Source organism: Drosophila kikkawai, chromosome 2L, assembly GCF_030179895.1.
Source record: "Drosophila kikkawai strain 14028-0561.14 chromosome 2L, DkikHiC1v2, whole genome shotgun sequence".
Taxonomy (NCBI): domain Eukaryota; kingdom Metazoa; phylum Arthropoda; class Insecta; order Diptera; family Drosophilidae; genus Drosophila; species Drosophila kikkawai.
Window position 1 is genome coordinate 21,206,788 of NC_091728.1, and position 22,780 is coordinate 21,229,567.

The window sequence follows — 22,780 nt, forward strand, 5'->3', positions numbered from 1 at the left end:
ATAATTTTTACAATAAAAATCATATCATAATAATCATTATTTTCATATTTTATAGAACAAAAAAAAATAATAATTATTATTATTAAAATTGTATAAAAAAGTCGAAGAATATTTATTTTTATTATTATTTTGTATAAAAGTTGAATAATATGTTTTTTTTATTATAATTGAAAATAAAATTTTTTTCCACTTTTCACTTAAAATCAGCTCTACCACTGTGCACTGCGCAATGGCCAGAGTAGCCAGATCGAAATAATATCGGTAAAGGTAGAACAGAAAATATTTGGGGTGTTCCCTTTAAATAAAAGGTTCAGTAGTTTAAAATAATTAAAGATAATAGATTTAAATCCCACTATTCAAATGGAAAAACCGTGTCTAATGACTGGGTTTTGGTTGAAATTTAGAGGGTGCATTTTTTGGGTCGTTCCCTATCCGATATTTTCAGTAATAGAGGTATTCTGTCGTGGGGAATCCCCCGAAAATTAAATATAAAAAAAAATAATGATATAAATAAATAAAATTAAAATAAATTATAAATATACGAATAAGAGTTATATTGACTCTATTAACATTTCTCAGGTTACCAAATATCAGTTATAAATAATTTATTCAGCTTATTGGTATTGTCCCCACTGTAAAAACTTTTAAATTTACAAAATGTAATAAAAACACTCCCCTTTAGTTGTATATTTTATGTTTAATTTTATTTAATAAATGTCTAGAACACCGATAAAGTAAATTCAGTAGCAAACAAGTCCGTTTGCAGTTTATTGCTTTTCATGGCTTGTGTCTTGACTTACGAATATGTCTCTATATACGAGTAATATGAGTATATTTAACCATTTTAGTTATGAAAAAAGAATCTACATTCCAAATGCCGTTGTTATTATAACAGTTGTTGTAGTTGATTATGAGTATTTGTTTAAGTAAGTAATTCGTTTTACAGTTGGAGTGGAAATTTGGATTATTTGATTTCCACAAAGGATACAATACTGCGCTTCGTTCTGCAACAGATCGGTTATTTTAGGGATACTTTATATAGTATATTTAACCCATACACAATAGGCAAACAATCAAAAATAGCCGCTACGTACTAATCAACAAATGTTTTCCTTTTATTCCCCATTGGTTAATTATGATTTTTAAATATTTCTTAAATATTCTCAAGCACTTTGAATACAATTAGACGTGGCTTAAAAATAAATCTCATATTTAAATTGTGTGTACGTTTTCAACGGAATCTCAAAATTGCAAGGAAGATATTTGGCTTCATTTTCACTTTAGGCTTGGTTTTTTTTTTAAGTTAATCTCTAGAAATATATATGTAGCTAAAGGTTTAGGAATTGTGCTATATACCAAAGAAATAAAAATCTAATAAAGTAAAGAAAAACGAAAGGAAATTATAAGTTTTGCTTGGGTTTTCGTTTATTTTCGAATCAGTATTCTTATGGAACTTAGCTAATAAATTCTGCTAGGAAAATGATAATGTTAAAAATTCTTTAAAGAATAATATCGAGATTAAAGATTGATTTTTGTTGGTGTTTTCCGAACTTACAAGACTACGAAATTAATTGTTACTAAGGTACGAAAAACAATGACAATTTACTAACAATTTGTTGTTTGTTTTTAATTCTGAACAAGGTTCGAGGTCAGAGCTGAGGGAAGGTTGCGCACAAAGTGGATATGTTGTTTTGTGTGGATCTTATTTATTGGAAAACTTAAAGGCTGTGACAACTTTCTGGCTTGGTCCCTTCCCCAGCTGAAACCCTTTTCTCTTCATTAAATTCAAATAGTCCGAAACTAAAGTTGGTAAACTAGTTTACAACTTAAAGGCTAACCTGTTGATGCATGATCTCACATAAAAAACAATGTACATACATGTATATAAACTAGACCTGCTTTATCTTATCTTCTTTGTAATAATTGTTACCCCCGAGTAACAGCAAAATTAACAGCTTTATAAATTTTGGTTTTTCTTCCATCTTTCCGCACGAGTCTTCTACATATTCCATTCCATTAATTAACGATCCTAACCCCTGACTTATACGGTTTGTATAAGAGTCATGGTCGTAGAGGTATGCTTGTATGAGTTATAAGATGATTTCCGTCGAGCTTTGCTGCAGTGGATCGCACTGATAGGCCTCCGAGCTGGGCACGGGCGAGTACTTGGAACCCCTCTTGCCGCTGGCCGACGAGTTGGAGCTTGGAGTGGCCGACGTGGTGGTGGTGTAGCTGTAGGTGGTACCGCAACCATTCAGACTGGTCACAGTGCTCACTAGTCCCGCTCCCGGTCCCGGATACTTGGCCACGGTAACCACACTGGGCGTCAGTGTGGCCGTGGAGGAATCATTACTCTCCGCGCTCTTGGCTGGACCTCCCTTTTTGGCAGTGGATTTCCTGCGTACCGGCGTCTCCTGCAGCACAGCCGACTTCCTTATGGTCTGCTGCAGCAGGGCATTCACATCGATGGCTGGCCAGGCGACCAGCGAGACACTTCGTCATAAGGAGCTATCCACGGGAGAAGCGGCGCGTTTGTGTCTGCTGTGCGGATTGCGAGGATTCAAGTGTTTGCAGGACGGCTGCGTATCTACTACTTCCCTTTCCTTTGAATCCTTCGGCTTCTCATCCTTGATGGGATAAGAGGTTGAGGCTCCTCCTCCGGCGGTGGATGATAGCGAGAAGTATTCGGCGGACTGGCTCAGAGAGGAGGCATCGGCATCAGTTAGGTTGCCGCCACCATTATCATCGCTCCTCATTGTGTGATCTGCGTGATCTATAAAGGAAGACCTGTGGGTGCTGAGGGGTGTCAGGGTACTGCTGTGCATATCCTCACCCTCCTGAGAGGGAGTTATCGTGTGATCAGCAGCGGTGCAGAAACTTTCCCTTTGACCTGTGGTTTCGTCATCATCTTCATCGTCAGCCTCCTCCTCCTCCTCATCCTCCTCTTCCTGGGAGCCAAAGCCGCAACAGCAGCTGGAATTCTGACACGAACAGTAGCTGCCTCGCCTGCACTCATGACACTCTGCAGAAACGGTCATTTCATGAACCTGATGACCCTCCAGATGATCCTCATCCAAGCTGCTGCAGGAACAGGAACTCGAGCAGCTGCTGCAGTAATCCTGTCCGGCTTCGGCCATGAATCTCTTCCTCTTGATCCGCACACATTCGTTCCTCGCCGGTGCAGAGGCCGGATTTCCTCGCTTCGTGGAGCTGCTCGAGCTCGTATTTGGCGGCTGAGTTAGTTGGGTCTCATCTTCGGGCAAATGGTGGGAACCCATACGCACATCATCATCGTCCTCGTCGTGGGAGAGCTCATCAGTTTCGATGGTCGTGTTGGAGTTCAGAGAGCCCCGCCTGTGACGATGCTGTTCCCGCAGAGGTGCCATTATAATGGGCTTCACACCCTCGCTGGCCACCTTATAGGGGAAATTGGAGGTGGCCGTGCTGCTGTTGTTCTCCTCACAATCCTCGCTGGCCGCATCGATCTCTATGGCTATGGCCTGATGATGATGATGCATTCCCTCCTCGCTGGAGTCCAAGGAAGACTTGTTGTTGTTGTTCATTGGAAGCATTTGGTTGGGATTCGTAGGTTTAATGGGATGGTGCTGATTTTGATTATGACGATTATGGTGGTGGTGACTCTTCTTCTGGTGCAGCAGTGCTCTTCTCTTTGTGCTCCTGTAGTGACAATGATGATGGTGCCTATGACAATGGCAGTGGTGATGATGCGTTGTAATCACACAGCAGCAACTGCCTCCGCCACCGTCTGATCTTGTTTGGGTGGCATTATTACGCTGCTTCCTTCGACAGCATGTGCTGCTTGCATCCTGACCACCAGCACCGATCAGTCGCTGCTCCTTGGAGGCCGGTGAATGCACAATGACCACCTCTAGGGCAGCGGCCATGCTGCTATCATCCTTACTCTTGCCACTGCCGCCTGGTCTGGGCAACATTTTGTTATTATTGTGATACTGGAACGCACGGTTATCGTGGCACTGACCAAAGTCAAGCACCTTAAAGTGCTCGTCGTCAGCTCGCGCTGTGAGTAGATGGTCATCCCCACTGCTGCTGACGGTGACCGGTAGCGATAGCTGATGCTCCTCGGAATTGGATATATGTAGATCATGGGGATGGACGTGCTGTGGCTGTTCTTCGGGGGCAAACTGCTAATCGCCGCGTCGCAGGTCGCGCGGCTTGGAATTCTTACGGTAGAACCACACCTGTGAGAGGATCGCTATGTCCAAGCTGACCTGGAATTGGAAAAGGTAATTTAATAGGAATCGAAATAAGAATTAGATTAAATTAAATATAGCTTTAAATATATTTCATATTTACCTGCAGCGTGCCACAGATCCAGAACTGCGATGGTGCTTTCCTAACAATAAAGTAACCAGTCTTAAACATATCACCGAGCGTCCACATGATCACCATGTGTATGCTCATTCCATATGTTGATTTATTCTTAAAATTGCGCAGAAATTGCGGCGCCCCTAGATGGAGAATGTATAAAAATAAATTAAATAAGTGAAGAAAGATTGATGATGTGCGTCCGCACTAAGGTCTTACCCAACATGGCCTCCGTGAAGACGGCCACAAAGCCCATGGACTCCATGAACCAATGCACGGACAGCATTAGATATGTTATAGCGGCGCCAACGGCCCACACGACGAGCATAAAGTCCAGATACGATTGGAAGTCTGTCCAGCTCCAAAAGTATTTGAAGTCTAGGTCTGCAAGAGAGAATTTATGATTTAATTTATACAAAATATAATTTTTAATTTTAAATTAAGTTAGTTAGTTAGTTAAGCATTCTTTAAAAATTAATAACGAATGCCTGTAAACTGTTATACATTTTAAAAATATAAGGAAAAGTCCTGCAAATTGTCTTTCTATTTTCCCAAATTTGTATATCCTCAAACAAGCTTTGCATAAATATTTTCCCCAGCTACAGATGTGGGGTCAAAGGTCGTGACCCCCACAATTTACAGCTCTATAAATTGTTCAAAGCCAGAAGCCACAAACAGAAGGCACCGGGACCACCAACCAACCTAGCAAGCTGGGACTGCAAATGGCAGGCACAACCAGTTGGAAATCAATTTTCATTATCTTTGCCTGCTTTTAGGCGCTGCACAATTTACAACAAGCCATGTACAAAGAGAAGCCCAAGGCGTGCCAATATAATTAGCTTGGCTTCGACGTGGGCGTTGTATATATACATATATATATATATATACAAATATATGTATTGTTCATTGATCAATTTAACCGCGACACCCACCTTCTAACCCAGTTACTGGGCGCTTTCTATTTACTGATAAGAAGTAATGAAGGAGAAGAAATAAAAGCGAACGGCAAGCGAGCGCCTCGTAAAGATAAAGTATGATAAAAATAGCAGAAGGTGGAGCTTCCTATATTTCGTCAGTGTTTAGTGGAACTGCAGTGCCCTTACACACCGACCTTTCCAACCTTCTTTTTTTTATATTTTATTTCAATCTATTGTACGGACTGACACAGGAAATTTCCGTCAATTAAGTGGAAATTTTTGATACCTTGTAAACGCTATTTAAAATGGGTGTATCGGAGAGATAGAGTTTGGAATGAGGGGGTTTTCTAACTAGGTTTTATAAAGAGGGATATCGGTATATAATGTTGTACCGAAAATGTCGTAGAGCTAATTCATTGATGTTTATGGATATTTTCAAAGAAACATACAAAATATTAATTTATTTTTATTTAAGTTTTACAGAATGTACAATTATCGCACCGATAAAATATCTATTTCTATATTTAACTTCAAACATTTTTGATTTTTTAGGCATTCCCTACTTCTAACTTTAAAGCTTTCTTAACCTTTTGTTTAAAAAACAAGAAAGGAAGCTAACTTCGGCACGCCGAAGTTTGTATACCCTTGCAGATTGGTTTTGATGTTTATATTATAGATTTAAATGATGAAAACACTCACAAAACAGAGTTTCATTACATTTTACCTATACTTATTATGTTTACAGTTTGACAGTTACAGTTTTACATTCCCAGCTTTACATATTTTATTCATTTACCGATCGGTTTATATGGCAGCTATATGATATAGTTGCCCGATTTTTATGAAATTTATACCAAAATTCTAAAATAATAAAAAAAACGTATATCTCAGAGTAGATAAAAATACGTTGAAAAACAACGAAGCTATAATTTTTTTCCTATTAATTTCCCGATCGTTCCTATGGCAGCTAGTCGTCCGATTTTCATAAAATTTTTACCAAAATGCTGAAATAATATAAAATGGCCATATCTAAAAAATGGTGCAAAAATGTTGAAAAACAGCAAAGTTATAATTTTTTTTCTAAAAATTTATCGAACATTTGTATGACAGCTATATGATATAGTCGTCCGATCCGGCCCGTTCCGACATATATAGCAGTGAGAGTATATAGAAGACTATATGCAAAGTTTCATTCAGATAGCTTTAAAACTGAGGGACTAGTTTGCGTAGAAACAGACAGACGGACAGATGGACAGACGGACAGACGGACAGACGGACATGGCTATATCGACTCGGCTGTTGATGCTGATCAAGAATATATATACTTTATAGGGTCGGAAATGTCTCCTTCACTGCGTTGCAAACTTCTGACTGAAATTATAATACCCTGCAAGGGTATAAAAATTCAAACGTAATAAAAAAAATGTATTTACTGGGTAACACTTAGTCGGGACACAATAAATTAACGTTAGCCCCCCAGGAATCGCTGCAGTTGACTCACCGTTGAGATAATGCCTGGAGCGAACTCGCTTCAGGACGCTGCCACCCGCCTCGGTGGAGACAGAGGCTCCCGTATCCGTGTCGGTCATCACCTTGGGCAAATGCAGTTCATCGCCTGTGGAAACGAGGGATAGGTTGACATGTTTATCCTCTGTCAGGATAGTTTAAAACAGGCAATGTGGGACTCACCTCGCAGGGCGTGCTCACGGTTATTGGCATTAACCCGCTTCACCTTCACGCACAGATGGATCATCAGGAACATGGTCACGTTCATCACGACACTCTGCACCAGCAGTGGAAGCTCGTATCGGCTGGAGAACCTGCAGCAAGGAACATTGGAAATGGGGTAAAGGTCAATCAGAAAGGTTAACATAAAATGACATTATAATTGACGTGTGGGTGACACTGTATACTGTGTGGCGGACTTAATTTAAGAAGGATTAAATTGTAGTATTTGTTATTAAAGAAATTCCTGAAATACCATAATAAATTAATATATAAGAATTTTATTTATATTTTTTTACACTTCATCAAAAAGAATCCCTTTCTTCGTAAGTATTCATAAGTAGGGGAAATCGTTAGTAATTTATAATACCTAATAGCCACATTCCACGGGGCATGAAAGCATAAAAAGGTATTATTATTTATCACCCTCGGGCTGACAACTTCCTGGCCCAAAATGTAAGTACTACTAATTGACAGGTGCTTGAAGGCAGACCCAACAAGTGATTGATGTTTGCGCCCAACAGCATAATTCACTCACGAACCAAATCGATTATGGGGCCTCCAGCAGGGCTTAATGTAACATATATGTGTGTAATATAACATATATATATATATATATATTTTTAACCCATAGCGGAGGCGCACAATATCCCAGGACTGTGTCAAGCGTCACTGTCATAAATCTGACAGATGCCAAGTGGGTGAAATGGGGGTCTCTCGTCCCCGGACAATGAATGAAACGTGTTGAGCATTTGGCAAGCCACCAGACAAAGGCCTAACAAACCAGAGATTTGCTGGGGATTTGTTTGTTGTTTGTTGGCTGTGTGACCAGCAAAAAAGTCATTCCCAAGTGTTATTAAAAAAATGCGACAATTTGTTGGGCATTCCGCTGGTCTCTCCCCCTATCCCAGATTTGTTTGCCCAACTGTTATACTGAAAGCCACAGCTGTCGTTGGCAATCACGACCAGCAGATAGCATACATTTCCGCGTTACTTCCGATTATCAGATGGCCAAATGGGGGATGGGGTCTGCGGGTTATTTACGCTCCTCCTTTGGCATGTTGGTAGGGGCGCATGGCATGGAAATTGAATTACCAGTTGTGCCAAGTCAATGTCATTCCATGGCTGTAAACGAATCACCACATAAATCTCCTTTAAATGACATGCAAAATACATTTACATTTCTATTTCGTTAGCAAAATTCAAAAGAGTATTTGTAGTTTGAGGCAGAATGGGGCGAGGGTTAAAAGATAAATATTACGCAGTAACAAAAATAAGGAAATAGACTCCAAAGTAATTAAATAGCTTTCTGAAAATAAGCAATTTAATAATTGGGAGTTTTAAATACCAGTAAAGTATTTTCCAGAATATTTAACCCTACTTTCCTTTTTTCGTTTAAGCATTTTCATCTATTGTTAAGGAGTTACCAAATTTATAGCCCAGTTATAAAATGGTCTGGCTTTTCCTCATCTTTCTAAAGTCCACTTGCCATGCTTAATGCTTTTTGTGTTTGTATAACAACTGCAATTTTCTGCAATGTTAACATTTTCATTGCAAACATTTCAATTTGTAGTCATCACTTGACTTGTAAAAAAAAAAGAAAGAAAGAAAGAAAACTAAACCCCTCAAACTGCACTCCCCTTAGTCACTAGTCCGGAATGGTTGGCTTTACCTTTTAAATTGGCAAAAAACACACACCGACACCCCGTTTCCACCCACTGGCATAACATTTTGCACGCTTCAACGTGTAAAATATGTCGTAAAAAATCGATAAAATTGTATACGTGTGCACTGCTCGCTCGCTTTGAGCCTGAGCCTGTAATGTAAACAATTTCCCAACTACTACACTCACATTTCCCACCTGCATATTCGGGTCTCACTTTCAATGGCAATTTGTACAAATAGCCGCAACAATTTAACTAAATAGGTGAGCTCCAAAAATGTCACTTAGGCTTGATGAAAGTTTTATTGATGGAATTTGTCCGGGGAGGGTCTGGGTCTGGTCTGGTCTGGGCTGGCAAATTAAGTCACCAGAGGGAAGTCAGGCAATTTGTAAACTGTTATACACGTGTGGGGGGAGGACTTTGTTCAGCTCTGGCCTGTGTTCCTAAGCATAATTAAAATTCTGCAAAGCCTTCAGCATCATGTTTACTCAAGTGTGGATGGGGTTTTTTTTTTTGTACATAATGAACAGTTCCAGTCAGAAGTATAGAACTGGGAATTTTAGATTATCTTTTCATATAATATTATGTGAAGAAAGAAGTAATTAAGTTTTAGGTACAGAAACCATGTAAGTTAATGAATAAAACTCAATTTAATAAAAATTAATCATAACTTAAAGACAGCTTTTTCTACTATTTTGTCCACAGCTGTATGGGGATTGTGTATTAGCCCAAGGTTAACACATTGCGCTTAACACAAATTTCATTTGGTTTAACGTGCCATGGAGGCCTGGTAAGTAGGCTAAACTCAGTGCGGACACAAGTCCTCATCATTGTCTCACTCTAGTCTCACTGTGAAGGGCTCCTAACTAACGGAACCAAAAGCACTTAAGTCCGTATATTCCGGTTATTTCGGAACTACGTAGTGTGTGTGTGTAAGTCTGTGTGTGTGGTGTGAGCTCGCCTCGAGAATTGTGTAAACACAAGTTGGCGCCTGATGAGCATAGCCAGAAAAAAAGGACCGACAAAGCGAAGCATAATTCTTACATTGCCCATTGAGTGAATGAGTGAATGGAATGGATTGCCTGCCAGCCCCACTGATGATGATGAATACCCATAACTGGGTCGATCTTAAATCTAGATGGATTTTTTCCACTCTAAGCTAAGCTGCTCTTTGAAATGACCTTGATGGGGATAAAGGATACAGTGAACTACAACGGCACAGTTGACTGGCAATTGCCAATGAAGTGAGCACACAGAAAGTGTGTTAAGTTGGTGGGAATTCTAACAACTACTAAATAATCTATAATAGGAATTTACTGCTACAAATTAACACATTTCAGTTTACGTATTTGTCATTAAATTGTCATATTGTCAAACGCTAATGGTTCAATAGTAAAAGATGTAACTAGAAGACAGTTTTAGACAGATTATATATCATTTTTGGCTTTTATAAATATAAATATATACAAATCACTTTGGTATGCCAGCCAAAGAAATCCATAGAAAATATGTCATAAAATATTTTATTATAGCATTTGATTTGCTGAATGAAAATTAATGCGAGCTGAGTGGTCCCACATGGCACTCTAAGGCCATAAAACCCCAAAACCGTAAACACAAACAAAAGATGCCAACCGACCAGAAACGCTGTGGGTGACTTTAGCCGGGGGAAAACAACACTTCATTCCAATCTACGCCTCCCCAGAAAAGCGGAAACGAAGTCAAGAGCACACAAAGTCATAGGAGAAAAGATGGAGGAACAAAAAGGACACAGGAAATGCCACAATTGAAAAGACAAAGCGAGTGAGCGAGGCCTGGGAATACAATATATATAAAAGGCATCCTCCATCCAGAGGCAAAGGAAAACAATTTGCTGATTTGCATATGAGCTGGAAGCCAGATATACACACATTATCGAATTATTTATGTCTCTGCAGATAAGGGGGGAGCATACACAACTTTTGAGCTGACTAAGTAAAGCCTCTTTCCGATTTGCATTTAATTTTTACTCTCCGTCCAAGACCTACCGCAATTTTATTGCCAGCAGTGGCTCGGGTGCAATATCCATCGAGCTGCTTATCACAAGTGATTGAAAGTCATGCGCCTTAAAGGCTTGCCGGAAAATGTGTCAATGCCACACAGCTGCTTCTCGAAGTCGAGCAGCCAAGCGTGATACTGTTGTTTTCAACTTTTTATTTTTATTTCGCGCTTTTCTAACAGAGCCTGAGATTAAATGGTGGAATGGATGGAGCTCCAGCGCTGTGCTATCGTAACTTATGCGTGAAAAATAATCGATATGTGGTGGTAAACTGTCGTGGGAGGGTTTGGGTTGGTCGAGAAGATTATGTCGATAGTTTGGGATTATTTTTTGCGGATGTCACATATGAAAAAGATTTTTGGCAGACTGGTAAATGCTATTTTGTGGGGTTAGCTTAAAGCTTAAAAATCTATATTAGAAATTAGAAAAAAAAACTAAGCAACTTTAAAAACTGTTATACTACATTTTATACTGTAATGAATTAGTACTTAAACCATCAGGCTGATAAATGTCATTTTGTGGGGTTACAAATGTGTAAAAAATATATTTTAGAAATTAAAATAAATAACTAAGGAACTTTAAAAACTGTTATACTACATTTTTTACTATAATAAACTAGTATACAAAAAAGCATATTTGAGGAAAAATTATTAATTTATACAGAAGGTGATTTAAAATGCAGAGCTGTTTATACTGACTCAAGACTTCTTATCATAAACTGTTATACAGAAAACTACAGTCATACTAAAACTTTATTTATTTTCTCCCAGGTTTCCCCTCCAATCAAACATAAACAAATTCACTAACTTTTAATACTACTTAAGTGCCCCTTGAAAGCACCCAAAAGGCTTAAAATAAGCCTCTCAAAAGTTATATAAAGCCTCTTATACCCAAAAGCCGTTCTAAGAAATCAATGAACTCTGCTTTTTCGGGCACATAAAATATTAAAGCAATGCCACAACCTATGAAATTTAATATTCTTTAAGTTGACCACACGCAGATTATCTCCGAGCAGCCAGAGAGAGACTATATTCTAATTGAGAAATTGAAATCTATGTCTGTTGGCTTCGTGCAAACATTTGCGTCACTCAACGTCGACGTCGCACATTTTTCGCATGCAAAGAAGCCACATCATGGAGGCGAGACCGAGTGATTGCGATTGTTCATTCAGCAGGCCAAAGCCGTAAACATTGAACGGACATGGAGACGGACACGGACACCGATTGACGGCGCTGTTTAGACTTTTCGATTAGTTGTACACACCTTGTGGGATGCATAAGGCGAATTTGTTGCCATCGCCAGCAAATTACAAATCTGTTAAGAGTCCCCAGGGTCACTGGAAAATGGCAAGCAAACCTCTTTCAGAAACGGGACCTGACTTTGGCTTGGCATTAAAATTCAATTAGGGCAACGTCTCCGGCATAAAGCTCAACAAAGGCTAAAGATTAACGTTTTCGGAGAGTGCTTTAATTGTCTGTCCTTTCCGCACCTGTGACCGACATTTTTAGGGATTGTCCCACAGCACGGAATATGGCGTGGACGGCACTTGGCGCTTTCTCTCTCTCCTTTTAATTACGCAAAAATCTTTAAGCTCAAATTCATTTATTTAGCAGATAAGACGCGAGTTGGCTGACCTTTTAGGGCTCTAACCGCACCCAGGTTATCAGTCCGCCTGGTTCTCTCACATTAAAAGCAAAACTTTGGCCTGAAACGAAACGCAGGCTATTGAGATAATGCCAAATCGGCTTAGGCATCCATAATGGCTGCTTGAAAACTACTCTATGTAATGCGCCCAGATAACCTCTTGGGGTCACCCAATCCCAAGAGAAACGGAAACTGATAATTGGCTCAATTAAATAGAGAGTTTCGGGTGCTCGGATGAGCTCACAATTAGGGCGATTAATTGTGGGAGTGATTGTAGAAAATTGTGGCCTAATGTTAGTTGGAAGACGCATTTCCACTGGCCCATTATCTCCACTTAGTTACTGCTAAACTTTTAAGTGTTTAAGCAAGCTTATAAATGACTTGCCAACCAGTTAATTCCAATGCAAACTGTTATTCTGTTTATATGAAATGTCGCGTCAAAAAAAGGTTAATGCCTAGCCCCTCTCAATGTGCTGATACTAATAAGTTATAAACTCATTAAAATTGTTTTTATTATTAAATGTTTAATAAACTTTGTCAGAGATATTATAGGCACCCTTTTCTAACTTTGTAAGTTTATTTTATTATTTCAACTTTTCGCTAAAGGCTCTTAAACTTATTTTCTCAACGCAGAACTTTTTCACTTCCTGGAAATAATTACATAAACTTTGCTCTAGCAAATCCAACTTAAATTTCAAGTGCTCTTTAAAGTTAACAAGCAAAACTCGTGCCAAAACAACTTTTCATACATTGAAATTATAAATCCTCCTCCGTCACAATCAAGTTGCCAGCCACCCGGACAACATTTCAACATCAACATCGACGAATCAAGTGCAATGTCGTTGCTATAAACAAAAAGCCAAAATGGGAAAAAACAAAAAAATCAACTATAAAAACCAGAACGCCGGGAACAGGGAACAACATCATCATCAGAAACCACAGCGACTTCAGGCCAGCGGTCGTAACCAGTTTCTAAAAATCTAATTTGCATGCGATGCGAAAATAAGCAACAAAAAATAAACCGTAAACATTTATGGGCCCATACGCAGGCAAGGTTTGTTGGTCAGCAAATATACATATATATGTATATAAGGGAGAGTACCCCGCCGAAAATTAATTGGAATATTCCCTCCCACAAAAGCCGCCTGCTTGCCACCCACAAACCTTGACCTTCGGCGAGAAACTGTCCAACAAAAGTGTGTTTGCTTTTGGAAATTATTCTTTTTTCTTTCCTTTTTTTCCGGGCAAGTATTAATAATGAATGCCCAAGGAAAGTGGGCCAATCTTGTATAAATAAATGTGAATGAAAGTTGGTAACTTGCTTAATAATTTATTGAAAATGTTTGATTAGATTAGAAAGTGCCTTCATTCTTTCTTTTTTTTTTGGCCATTTAAGTGATAAGCAAATTATAAATTACGAAATAATGTCATTTGTAGATATTACCCACAATCATATCTATTAAAAATGTATTATCTTGCTTGGCATATCTCAAAGGGATTACGTATGGAGTAGCGACTACTTTTGATAAGTTTTACGTAAACAAATTAATTGGTTGGAGTAGCCACAGTCAGTCGCCTGATGGCGAGACTTGGGCTATCTTGGTTCCCTAGTACAATGGTACTGATAACAGCAAGAGCTCTTTCAGGAATAACAAAACCCAAGTAGTAGAAGTCAACTTGGACGGGGAATGAGGCGATACTAGCAACTAGATTGCATGGGAAGTGTCATTACAGATAGCCAGAGGGAACCCAACGCCTCTATTCTATATTCAGTTTGGTGTTCACAAAGCTTATCACAACGGGAAGTGATTGTGTAAAGAATTTCGACTCGAAATAATTAAGAAAATTGGTTGTTTTGCTGGCAAATAAAATTCAAAGGAACAAACGAGTAATTCGAATAAAACTTTACTTTTAAAGACTTTTATATTAGTTTCTGTTTTATTTTTATCACTTACTTATTAAATTAAATGTTTCTTCAAGTGTTGTTCTTAATAATAGACTTTCGTCATAATTTTTCATTAACTTTCAAACAGAAGAATCCAATTAGTCAGCCATTTTCCACATTATTACTTTTTGGGATTGCTCAACTTTTAAGGCCCTGGCTCCCTCTGAAACTTGATTGCCATGTGAGTGTTGAAATATACAAGTTCAATGAACCCAAGTTCTCAAAATTAACCTCTCACTTTGCCCCTCGTGTTGTGTTGTAATATGAAAAGTTTTGCTAAATAATTTTAATACCATTTGGTTGGCATAAGTTTTGCAATAATTTAAATAAATGCCTTCCTAAGCTCAAATAATATTTAATACATTTTGTATAGTTAGAGCTTTAATTACAGTCGAACAATGCCTCAATTTTGTTAATTTTGTTAAGTGTGAACGCCTCCTAGTCACTGACAAATTGTGTAAATATTTGAGCAAATGTTGGGTTGAAAATTACAAATATAGAAATGACTAGGACTGAGTAGAGCTAACAGCTTGTATACTATATAACGCATATCTATTGTTATATGCGGCGAATGAAAGTGTAAATTATAATTCATTTTCTAGTCCAAGCCGCAGACTTGTATAGTCACGCCCCACTGACCTGACCAACTCTCGATTGAGTCATAATTTTTTGCCGAGAAAACCTTTTTGGGGGAAACCTGACTCCGCTTTGTTGACTCTGGGAAAATACATAAGCTACAGTTTGGTGAATATACATATATTAGTCTGATATATTTATAAGAAACCAGATCTAACACCAACATTGAGCTACTTTTTATTGGTTAATTAAATGAAAGTTGGGTATATCAAACAGCTTGGGGACTTTTGCTAGGCATTTAATAATTAAAACAAGTATTTAACGAATTATAAATGAGTTTATATTGAAATGAACATGATTTTGTTATATGTTTATAACATTATATATATTTAATATTATTATACCCATTTTAAAGTTATAATTTGGAGGTTTTTCAGTCAATGAGGACTCAAAATTGAGTTAAAATAAATATTAATCACCGAATGTGTATCTCAAAAAAATTGTACAACCCATTTGCGACACTCAAGAGCTTTAAAAAAAAAGGAATTCCAAAAACCTAATCATAAAAGTCAACTACAAACTAAAAATAAATACGATTTTAAGCAACCAAAATATTTAACAAGCGAAAATTTCAATGAATGAGCTCATACAGAATGCTCAAGGGTCACTTTGGGGTTCTCTCAGTTATCCCATAAATAATATGAATATATATTTTGGTTATTATTGACGACAAGTGAAAACGAATCATGATTTAATCTTTGTTAAATATGCATATATATGTATATTCACGATCGGCAACAAAGGCAGGCACACTGACAATTATTTATAATGAAGACTGGGGGATGTGTCATTCGGTACACTATCTTGCTCTCTTTGTCCGGAAAGTTTTTCCCTCGAGAGTAACCTCTACGTACGTGTGTGTAACTTGTGTGTATATACGAGCTTATATTTCTAGCACATTTAATAATTAATTGCAATTGCTGTACGAGGCAAAATCGCTTGTCTAGGCAACAAAAACATTTAAATAGTGTAAGTTGTCTGTGCATTTTGTTTTTCTCAAATTGCAGTTGCAATTAACTACAGGAAGGAAACACGTGAGTGGGTGACTATATCTATATAGCCGCGATTAGTCGGAATAATAATAATAATTATCTTGGCCCAAGAAAATAACAAATTACCGAATGCACTTCCTAATGGCATGAATGAATAAATTAATTACGACTTCCTTTCATTGTTCTAGCCCTTAAATCGGGCCTCCTGGGTAGTTTTTACTTCACAAAAACCCATTGAAACTCATCGCGTGTCGAAATAAACGCCTCCCCACAATGAATTCTCCATGAAGTCGTAAACGTCTATATATATATATATAGAAAAAATATGGTATATTGGGATTATTGGGCCGCGTTGCACACAGCTGATTCACTTTACTCGCCGGCAACAGTTTCAAACTAAATAATTCATTTATTGATTGGCCAGACAAATTGACGGCGTTGCTAGAGACGAGGGCCACCAGTTGCTCCTTGTATTTTTTATGCGTTCACATTTCACTCTTGTCTTGTTAATATTTTATTTATAGGAAGCGTAAGCGTTGCCATTCAAACAACTCATAAGCAACAAAAAACGTCAGCATACAGAAACCAGCTGGGCAAAAGAAGTTGACCCTGGGGGTCTTAAGCTGGAGTTGCTAGCCTTACAAAAAGTATAAGCGGAATCAGGTGGGTCAAATTCCATGAGTTTTTGATTCTTTTGAATATCAAAGTGTGTTCCCAATAAACAAATAATAACATTTCAATCATTTTCAGAGGCATACATTCAATTTAATATTTGTTTATTTCGCTGATAAAGCAGTTTCAGCTGGTTTCAATGGCATTGTGACATTTTGAAAGCTATTTTGCGCATTCACTCAAATTGAATTAAAAATTTATTTCATTAAATTCGATTCCGCCTCCTACTAAATGATGAATCAACTTTTTATGATTGGCAGAAATGCCAGTAAAAATGCGAGTAATTTTACATAAATAAGTACCATTGGGTTTGCATTCTTTATTTGAGATTTATAAATAAAAACACGTGTCAAATAACTACTAAAAAAATGAAAATATACCCTGAAATATTAAACAAAGCACCATGAAAAATCAGGCGTTGTTTATGAAATTAGCATCATGACTTGTAGTAACTAACGCTATTGGCTTCGGTCATAAAAAACATTTAGATTGCGTTATATGGGTAAATTCCTTATCAATCATGGATCCCCCTGAAAACATCAGTTCCCCCAGGAATCATTTTTCCCAATCAGCATGAGAGCTGATAAATCTTCCCATTGATTGTCATAAACCCGAGCGAAAATAGCGATTATCGATGACATTGTGCCCAAATATCATATCGCTGGCAACACATAATAAAGATAAAATGCCAGTCCAACAGTCCTTGGACGATTTTCAGGGCGATCTATGGTCTGTGAAATCGGCCAGAAATCATGACAAAGCTATACCCCAGACAGGGGGTGGTCTCAAGAGGTGGCCAGCCGTAAAAAAGTCGCGACAGGCCACGAGAGAATTCCGGGCGATAAGCCCCGTTTGTATAACCCCCCAGATAAGCGGAGATACGAGGTGTTTGCAGAGAGAGGGGTTTAGTCATCTCACCAGGTAAGAATGTAGGGAGTGCGATTTTGCAGGTATTTCAGGTACCTAAAAAGATCTGTCTTGTATCTAATTTTTACTTTTAATTATATACATATAATAGTTTTGATTAGACAGTTGTAGTATGAAACGAATGAAGTTTATAAGAAGTATAGAAATATAAGAATATTTAAGAATATATATCTAAAAAATAGGTACATTTGTACTATTTGTTATTTTATCTATGATTTAGGTATGCATTCCTAGGTACATTTGTATATTTATAGAAAAGTTTGTTGTTGAAAAACTTATTTGAATTACATCATGAACCACTATTTTCTAAGATCTTTAAAATCAAAGAGAACGAATCATCTGCAATATTGTTTATTTTCTTTAATGATTGATTCATTTGTTCAAAGAAATTAAGGCGAAATTGTATGGCCAAGACTTCAAAGAAAATTAGCTTAAATCAGCGCTGCAATAATTAAAACTAAGAACTTGTTAAAATAAATAAATACTAGCTCAGGGGATTACTGAACCTGAAATTGCTTAGACTTTTCTATAGCCTCTTTCTATACACATCAGAAATTTAATTTTCCTAAAAGATTTTGTATAAAAGTAAATTCAAGCAATCTGTGATTCAACTTTCACTTATTTTCTTTAAGGGTTTTGGACATTTTCAAGTGAGAATTTTTTGTAATTTTTAATTTTAATGTTGTATATATTCAAGCAACCTCTGCTGCAATTTTTATCTAATATCTCCCAGGTATTTGGACGTTCGAATTTATAAACTTACCAGAAAAGTATTCTCAGCGAGTTGGCGACCAGCAGGGCGAGGCACACATATAGCGAGAATCCATCCGCATCCTGCGTCTTCTTGATCTCGATATACTGCGGCACGTACGGGATGACGCCTCCGATTACCATGGCAGATGCGGCGGCCCAGCCGACCACATGGCCCACGGTGAGGCCCATCTCATCGTTGATGATCCAATCCATTTATATTGATTTCTTGGAACCTTTTGCCGGACTATATGATTTTATTTTTGTATTTTTCTGTCAAATGACGTTGTTATATTGTTTCGAGTGACGGATATGTTTTGTTTATTTATTTATATTAATTAATTTTGTTTTAGTTGTTGACTAGTGTTGGTTATTAAGAAGCCGGCGTTTTGGAAGTTGTCGTTGTTTTGCATTATTTTTTCGAACAGTGTAAGCAGGAAGGTAAAGAAGAGGAAGTCAGCTGTGTGTTGTTGTTGCCGTTGGCTCGCGTTGATCTTTTTCTTTTGCACACGCACACACTTGAAAGCCGCACACCCACAATCACACACAGACACAGGTAGACGACGTGCGTTAGATATTTATTTTTCTCTCTCTCTCTTTTTCTTTTATTTTTCGTGTGTTTTGTGATTTGCAATTTTGTTGTTGCTGTTTTTCTTTTGGCTTTCCGCGTTTTGTATTGAATTTTCCCCGAAAAACGCGCGCGCCCCTCTCGTATTTTCCTTTTGGTTGCCTTTCTATGAATTGTCAGCAATTTTCCTGCGCACACTTTTCTGGCAGCGGAAAACTCGGAACAAGAAAAACGGTGCTATGACAATTCGCTCCATTTCCACGCAAACACAACAACATCACTTGCATTTTATTTGTGTTCTCTGCATTTTCCTCGCTGCCTTTTAATTGAGTTAAATTTGCTGTCGGATCCGGAAAATTTACGAAATACTATAATTCGGTCACTAATTGTTTTCGTTTCGCCGCGTTGTCTGCGTCTGCTTTTCCGTCCGTCTTCCGGCGCCGTGTTCCTGGTGAGCGTTTTCCTTTTATCTCGCCTGTGCTGGCATATTTTCTGCGAGTTTTGGGGAAAAACCGTCCGCGGAACAACCGCTCGCAAGGAAATTTTGTTTTGTTTGTTATTGAAATAGGGAAAACAGTGTGGCAGATGAAAATGTTGCATTCAACCTAAAAAATCCCAACAAGTTGAAATTTCCTAAAAAATCCAGAATTCCAATTTTCATCGGATAATCAGCGGATTTCCAGAAAAAGTTAAGAAACTAAATATTTCAGTAAATATAAAAACAACAATCGGTATTTTTTAATTAAAAATAAATATATACCGTGACTTTTTCCCAAATACTGATATTGCGATAGTTTGCAATTAAGTATGACCGTAGATAGTTTCGAAATGCGCACTTTTTAAAATAGAAAAGAGGAATTTCGTGAAATATATTCCAAATTTTGACCAAAATCCACTTCATATTTTTTAAATATGCTTCAACTCTTGTTTCGTCTTCTTTTATTATACAAAAACTGTACAAGTCGCATTTATCACAGTGAAAACTGAAGATTGTTTTTTAAATGAAATAAAATTTAACTAAGCAAAAATAGAGATGGTAACTGGGGGATGTTGCTTAAAACTATAACTATACAAAAATGATTTAGTTCTTCTTCTTCTTCTTGTCTGGCTGGGCCAAGCCTTGAGTTTCTTGGTATTGGCGGACGATCTGTTCTTGGATATCTGGAAGGCAGGGCGAGTACCGAGAGTACTCCATGGTGAACTCACCCTTGCCCTGGGTACTCGATCTGAAAAACACAACAAAATATCAATTAATATAATTGTGATTTAAACTTTACTTTATCCCCTCACCTCAGCTCGCCGGCATAGCCAAACATATCATTGAGAGGCACCTCAGCATAGACCGTGAACCAGCCTTCGGTTCCCTCTGTGCCGGTGATAATGCCATGCCTCTTGCTCAGATGACCCATCACAGCGCCCTGGAACTCCTCGGGAGCGGTGACTTCCACCAGCATAATGGGTTCCAAGATCTGCCAGCTGCCATTTTGGAAGACATCCTTGATGGCTCCATGGGCGGCCAACATGAAGGCCAGCTCACTGGAGTCCACGATGTGGTGACCACCATCCTGAAGGCGGAACCGAATGCCAGATAGCTTGTGGCCCGAGAGCATACCCTTCTCAGCCATTTCTCGGTAGCCTAAAAAGCATAAAAGTTAAGTCTCAAAATAAAATTCAAAATATTGAAGTACTCACCCTTTTCCACGCCAGGCACAAATTGTTTTGGCACATTTGTGCCCACAGTTTCGTCCACAAACTCCAGGAGGGTATTTTGATTGGGCGGCAGTGGCTCCATGACTCCAATAATTCTGGCATATTGACCCGATCCTCCAGACTGTTTCTTATGCAGATAATCAAACTCACAGGGTCCAACCAGCGTCTCCCTAAATGCCACCTTAGGCTTACCCAGCGTCACTGGGCAGCCGTACTCCCTCTCCATACGCTGGGCATAGATCTCCAAGTGCAGTTCACCCATTCCAGAGACAAGGGTTTCCTTGACATCGTTATCGAAAAAGAAGTGGAAGGTGGGATCCTCTTTGGTGAATCTCGCAATGGCCTTTGAGAAGTTATCCCTGTCCTTGGAGTTGTTTGGTTTGATGGCCATTGAAACCACAGGTTCTGGCACAAAAATGGATTCCATGGCCAGATTGTCCTTGGGATTGGTAGTGAAGGTGTCACCAGAGGCGCAATCCACTCCAAATAGAGCGAAAATATCGCCGGCATAGACCTCGTTGACATCCTCCATTTGGTTGGAGTGAAGGCGAACGAGGCGAGCGATACGCACCTTCTTGTTGGTGCGAGCATTGAAGATGTTGTCGCCCTTCTTTAGCACACCCTGGTAGCACCTGAGGTAGGTCAGTTGTCCAAATCGTCCCGCTTCCAGTTTGAAGGCCAAGCCCACAAACGAATCCTTGCCATCGCGAGCCGGGTTCAAGACTATCTTCTCTGGTTCTTGTCCCTCCTTTTCGATGAAGCCCAGATTCTCCACCTCTCCGGGATGGGGCAGGTAATCCAGTACAGCGTCCAGCAGGGGCTGAACACCCTTGTTTTTCAGGGCAGTTCCCACCAACACCGGCGTAAAGGTCCTTTTGATGCAGGTTCGCCGCAAGGCAGCTCTCATGTCATCCTCCGTGAAGGGTTTCTCCTCCAGGAAGAACTCCCCGAACGTGTCATCGGCATTGGAGAGATGCTCAATGAGTTCCTGCCTCCTCTCCTGGCTCTCCACACGCATATCCTGAGGGATTTCGTCCAGCCGCACATTCATGCCATGTTCGCCGTCGAAATATATGGCACGTTCCCTTACCAAATCCACAATTCCCTTGCAGTTGCTCTCCACCCCAATGGGCAGTTGGATAAACGCAGCATTATGATTCATTTTGGACCTCATTTGCGACAGGACTCTGTAGGGATTCGAGCCCAGGCGATCCAGTTTGTTGATAAAAGCCAGACACGGGACATTGTATCGCTTCATCTGCCTGTTGACGGTCAGGGTTTGGCTCTGAACTCCACCGACGGCGCAAAGAACCAGCACGGCGCCGTCTAGAACGCGAAGAGCACGCTCCACTTCCACGGTAAAGTCCACATGTCCCGGTGTATCAATGATATTGATATTGGTGTCCTTCCACAGGGTGTAGGTGGCCGCCGACTGGATGGTGATGCCGCGCTGCCGCTCCAGCTCCATGCTGTCCATGGTGGCACCGACATTGTCCTTGCCCCGCACCTCGTGCATCTCAGCAATCCGGCCCGTGTAGAAGAGTATCCTCTCCGTCAGAGTCGTCTTACCACTGTCTATATGCGCCGATATGCCTATATTTCGGATCTTCTCGATCGGCTTGTGCTCCGAGAACTTGGCATGCGAGCTGTAGCCGGCCTGCAAGGTAATATATTAATTTTATTTGCTTTTCTTACAATTACATAACGAGCCGTTGGTTTTTGGCTCGTTTTTCTTTGTTCAACTTACTTTGCCCAGAGTTTCCAATGCCCTTACGCGCAGGGCATGGTTCCCGGTCAGCAATCGTGTAATTAGCGACATCCTGGCTAGTTTTTAATTAATAAATCTGGATTTAATTAAAAAACACGCGCACGAGGGGACAGTTACCAAACCAGTGTGACCAGTGCGGAGACCGCCAAAATATACCATCATGTGGCTTCAAATATACTAAATAAGGAAATAATAATAGGGCTGCATATAATACCGTTAATTTCAAATAGGTTTGTTTGCAAAGTATTAAGTGTACTTTTAATTAAAAATTAAAGATAATCATTATTTAAATTTAAATTTCTTTGAATGCAAATAATTATTTTAAATAATTGGAAAATGATCCAAGAAATCTTACCAAGAAAAAAATATATTTTAATTTTTTTTGAACCCTTTATTATTATTACCTACTAACTAAATATGCAAAAAGAAGCTTTATATTTTATTTATATTATTATATTATATTTATCTTATATTTTA

The 22,780-nt window shown here is 38.9% G+C and overlaps 3 protein-coding genes across 3 annotated transcripts; all 3 read right to left on the bottom strand.

The window, feature by feature from the left end:
• Window positions 1-1,400: 1,400 nt before the first annotated feature.
• On the bottom strand, window positions 1,401-3,953 carry LOC138927951 (uncharacterized). The gene has a single exon (XM_070283507.1). The coding sequence runs from the start codon at window positions 3,951-3,953 to the stop codon at window positions 2,499-2,501; it is 1,455 nt and encodes a 484-aa protein (XP_070139608.1). The 3' UTR covers window positions 1,401-2,498.
• On the bottom strand, window positions 1,401-19,402 carry LOC108072853 (solute carrier family 66 member 2). The gene is made up of 6 exons (XM_017164168.3): window positions 18,271-19,402; window positions 6,954-7,084; window positions 6,766-6,879; window positions 4,567-4,731; window positions 4,336-4,490; window positions 1,401-4,250 (listed from the first exon to the last, which is right to left on the bottom strand). The coding sequence occupies exons 1-6, from the start codon at window positions 18,471-18,473 to the stop codon at window positions 4,167-4,169; spliced, it is 852 nt and encodes a 283-aa protein (XP_017019657.2). The 5' UTR covers window positions 18,474-19,402; the 3' UTR covers window positions 1,401-4,166.
• Window positions 19,403-19,747: 345 nt separating this feature from the next.
• mEFG1 (mitochondrial translation elongation factor G 1) lies at window positions 19,748-22,436 on the bottom strand. The gene is made up of 4 exons (XM_017164171.3): window positions 22,283-22,436; window positions 20,518-22,192; window positions 20,116-20,461; window positions 19,748-20,051 (listed from the first exon to the last, which is right to left on the bottom strand). Exons 1-4 carry the CDS (start codon window positions 22,352-22,354, stop codon window positions 19,907-19,909), a joined length of 2,238 nt encoding a protein of 745 aa, XP_017019660.1. The 5' UTR covers window positions 22,355-22,436; the 3' UTR covers window positions 19,748-19,906.
• Between the last annotated feature and the right edge of the window lie 344 nt (window positions 22,437-22,780).